This window comes from Silurus aristotelis, assembly GCF_946808225.1.
Source record: "Silurus aristotelis genome assembly, chromosome: 22".
Taxonomy (NCBI): Eukaryota; Metazoa; Chordata; class Actinopteri; order Siluriformes; family Siluridae; genus Silurus; species Silurus aristotelis.
Window position 1 is genome coordinate 6,158,841 of NC_139595.1, and position 3,054 is coordinate 6,161,894.

The 3,054-nt window shown below is 42.8% G+C and overlaps 1 protein-coding gene across 1 annotated transcript; it reads left to right on the plus strand.

Moving 5' to 3' along the window:
- Positions 1–629: 629 nt before the first annotated feature.
- Positions 630–2,477, plus strand: rxfp3.2a (relaxin family peptide receptor 3.2a). Its single transcript, XM_083526258.1, has one exon. It carries the CDS (start codon positions 833–835, stop codon positions 2,048–2,050), a length of 1,218 nt encoding a protein of 405 aa, XP_083382384.1. The 5' UTR covers positions 630–832; the 3' UTR covers positions 2,051–2,477.
- The last annotated feature ends 577 nt before the right edge of the window (positions 2,478–3,054 follow it).

A 3,054-nucleotide genomic window follows, 5' to 3' on the forward strand; every position in this document is an offset into this window, starting at 1 on the left:
CAAACTATTCAGTCTCCCAAACTAAGTTTTAGACTAACGGCAGTTGCTGTCCTAATGAACCAGCACCAGAATGTATGTATTGATGGAGACTTCAAAGCACTTTGTAGGTGGATAAGAGTAACTGCCAATGCAATAAATGTAATTGTTTGTTATTATTATTATGATTATTAGCCTACTGTAATGCCACTGTACTGTACTGTATGGGTTGTTGATAAACCTGAGGATGTATCTCACTTTAAATGTCAATTCCATTAAATATCTATTTTGACTGGAAAAGAAATTCCCACTCCAGTTTTTATCTTATATGGTAAAAAGGATGTATTATTGCATATTATACATACGTTTTGTCTTTAAACATATAGGAAATTGTGTCCCAATTCATTCATCTATTCTCTCTCTTTCTCACACAAACAGACTCTCTCTCTGTCTCTCATACACACACTCACTCACTCAGACTCTCTGTGTCTCTCTCTCCCTCTCTTCTCTCTCTCTCTCTCTCTCTCTCTCTCTCTCTCTCTCTCTCTCTCTCTCTCTCTCTCTCGTGTGCGACTTGTATTAAACGGCAATGCAAGCTTGGTGCGAGATCAGTGAGCTGCGAGTGAGGAACAGACAACTCGACAGGTTTTTCTTTCATTGCTCTCTGTTTTACGTTACATAGTTAAAAATAGGCTGTAGGAACCAGATATCAGAAATAAATAATGGCTGAAGTGGAACCTTTGGCTTTTATCATCTCCTACATCTTATTGTAAATTTTTTCAAGATTTCTAACTTCAGCCTGCTCATCTCTGGCATTATCAGTGCAAGTTTAAAACTTTGTGAAGACATTACAGACATGCAGCACAACAGCAGCAGCAGCAGCACTTCTGCATTGCCCGGATTGGGACTATGTGGACTCGGAGTAGACGAAGGTGAAGACCTGTGGAACCGGAGTACGGGGAACCAACGCAACCTCTCTCTTCGATGCTGGCTTCAGCTGTTGTCCAAAGAAGCAATGCCTGAGCTGTATGGCGACACCTCGAGCATAGCCCTGCGTGTGGTCATCGCTCTTGTCTACCTGGTGGTATGTGCTTTGGGGCTGGTGGGGAACTTGCTGGCACTGTATCTGCTCAAATCTCGGCACCGGCTCAAGCGATCGTCCATAAACTGTTTTGTCATGAGCTTGGCTATAACAGATCTTCAATTTGTATTAACACTTCCATTTTGGGCTGTGGACACTGCCTTGGACTTTCGCTGGCCATTTGGCAAGGTCATGTGCAAGATCATCAGCTCGGTCACCACCATGAATATGTATGCCAGCGTCTTCTTCCTGACAGCAATGAGTGTTGCACGTTACTGTTCTCTGGCCTCGTCCTTACGCATGCACAGCCCTAAGATGGCATCGGCTGAGGTGAAATGGGCAAGTGTAGCCATCTGGCTAGTGTCACTGCTGGCAACGCTGCCTCATGCTGTCTACTCAACGACGGCGCAAGTATCAGATGATGAACTTTGCCTTGTACGCTTCTCTGACCTGGGAAACTGGGATCCACAGCTTTTGCTGGGTCTCTATCAGACACAAAAAGTGCTCCTGGGTTTTGTAATTCCACTGATTATTATCTGCGTTTGCTACCTGCTTCTGCTGCGCTTTGTGCTGCAAAAGCGAGTTAGTGGGATCCCCGGCTCGGACAGCGAACGCGGGAGGCACAAGCGGCGTTCCAAAGTCACCAGATCTGTCACCATTGTGGTCCTGTCCTTCTTCCTGTGCTGGCTGCCCAACCAGGCTCTGACACTATGGGGTGTCCTAATCAAGTTTGACTTGGTGCCATTTAGCAAGGCATTCTACAACGCCCAAGCCTACGCTTTTCCCATTACTGTGTGCCTCGCGCACACCAACAGCTGCCTCAATCCAGTGCTTTACTGCCTCATCCGACAGGAGTATCGTGCCAGTCTCAAGAAACTGTTGCTGAGAGCTACACCATCTTTACGCAACCTGACCAATATGCTGCGCAGGAATAAGAAGGTCGCCGATGCACCACCAGGCTTGGCTGTTGTACAGATAGATGCTGGTCTGTGATGTAGTCCATGGAACCTATGCATGGGACATGTGATTTTCTCAGATCATCATACAAGTTTTGTACTGGCACGCAGCAAGTTATGAACGAACTAATACCGGTTATACAAGAGGAGGTTCGGGACAGTCCAGGAACTGTATGTATGAGCTCTCTGGGACTCGTAAATTATAGACTCTAAAATGACCAGCAGGACTTTGCAGCAATCCTGGGCATTTTGAACAGGTGGTCTGTCTTTTGATTCAGGAACTCTGTCTGTTTTGTATGTCTTTGTGCAAACATGTGTCAAGCTTGGTAAATTTAGCTTTGTTAGAGTAGCTCTGAAAACCCAGAGATATCTGTTGTCCTTTTTTGAGTTCAAGCAACATAACTGATTATCAAACAGTGAAAAGGACAATGTTGACAAAACGTACGAAAATTACTGAAGGGAGCAAAGAAAAGCATACTGAATTATACAGTTATGTAAAACTCAATACATGCAATAACACTTGGCTTCTCCAGCCTTTTTTATTGTGGGAATTCTCAGGCTTGTATAATTATATAACAATTTTTTATTCAGGATGGAGTCATATAAATATAATACAAATATTTATATAAACCTACTTGCATGTGATTAAATATAACAACAATTATGAAACAAATGCACACTTATGATCTAAATTATATACATAATATTGTGTTTGAACTCAGTCATCTAATATAGATATACAGTCGTGTGTGTATGAAATTATATTCAGTGGTTTGTTTTTCATAAAGGAAATAAACATTTGTCCAAAAGGTCTTTGAGCACCTGCAGTATGTTTGCTGATCCCCAGAAGTGCTCTCTTTCACAGTGTTGTACTGGGTATTAATTAACTTCGGAGGGTAAATTTAACATACGTGTGATGGCATGTGCAATTGTTGCAGGGGAAAATAGTGTCATGTCCATTTATTGTGTCCATTCAATGTCATGATGATGTCATTCTCCTCCTTCTTACTGTTGTGATGCTGTGGTGAGGATGTTCAGTAA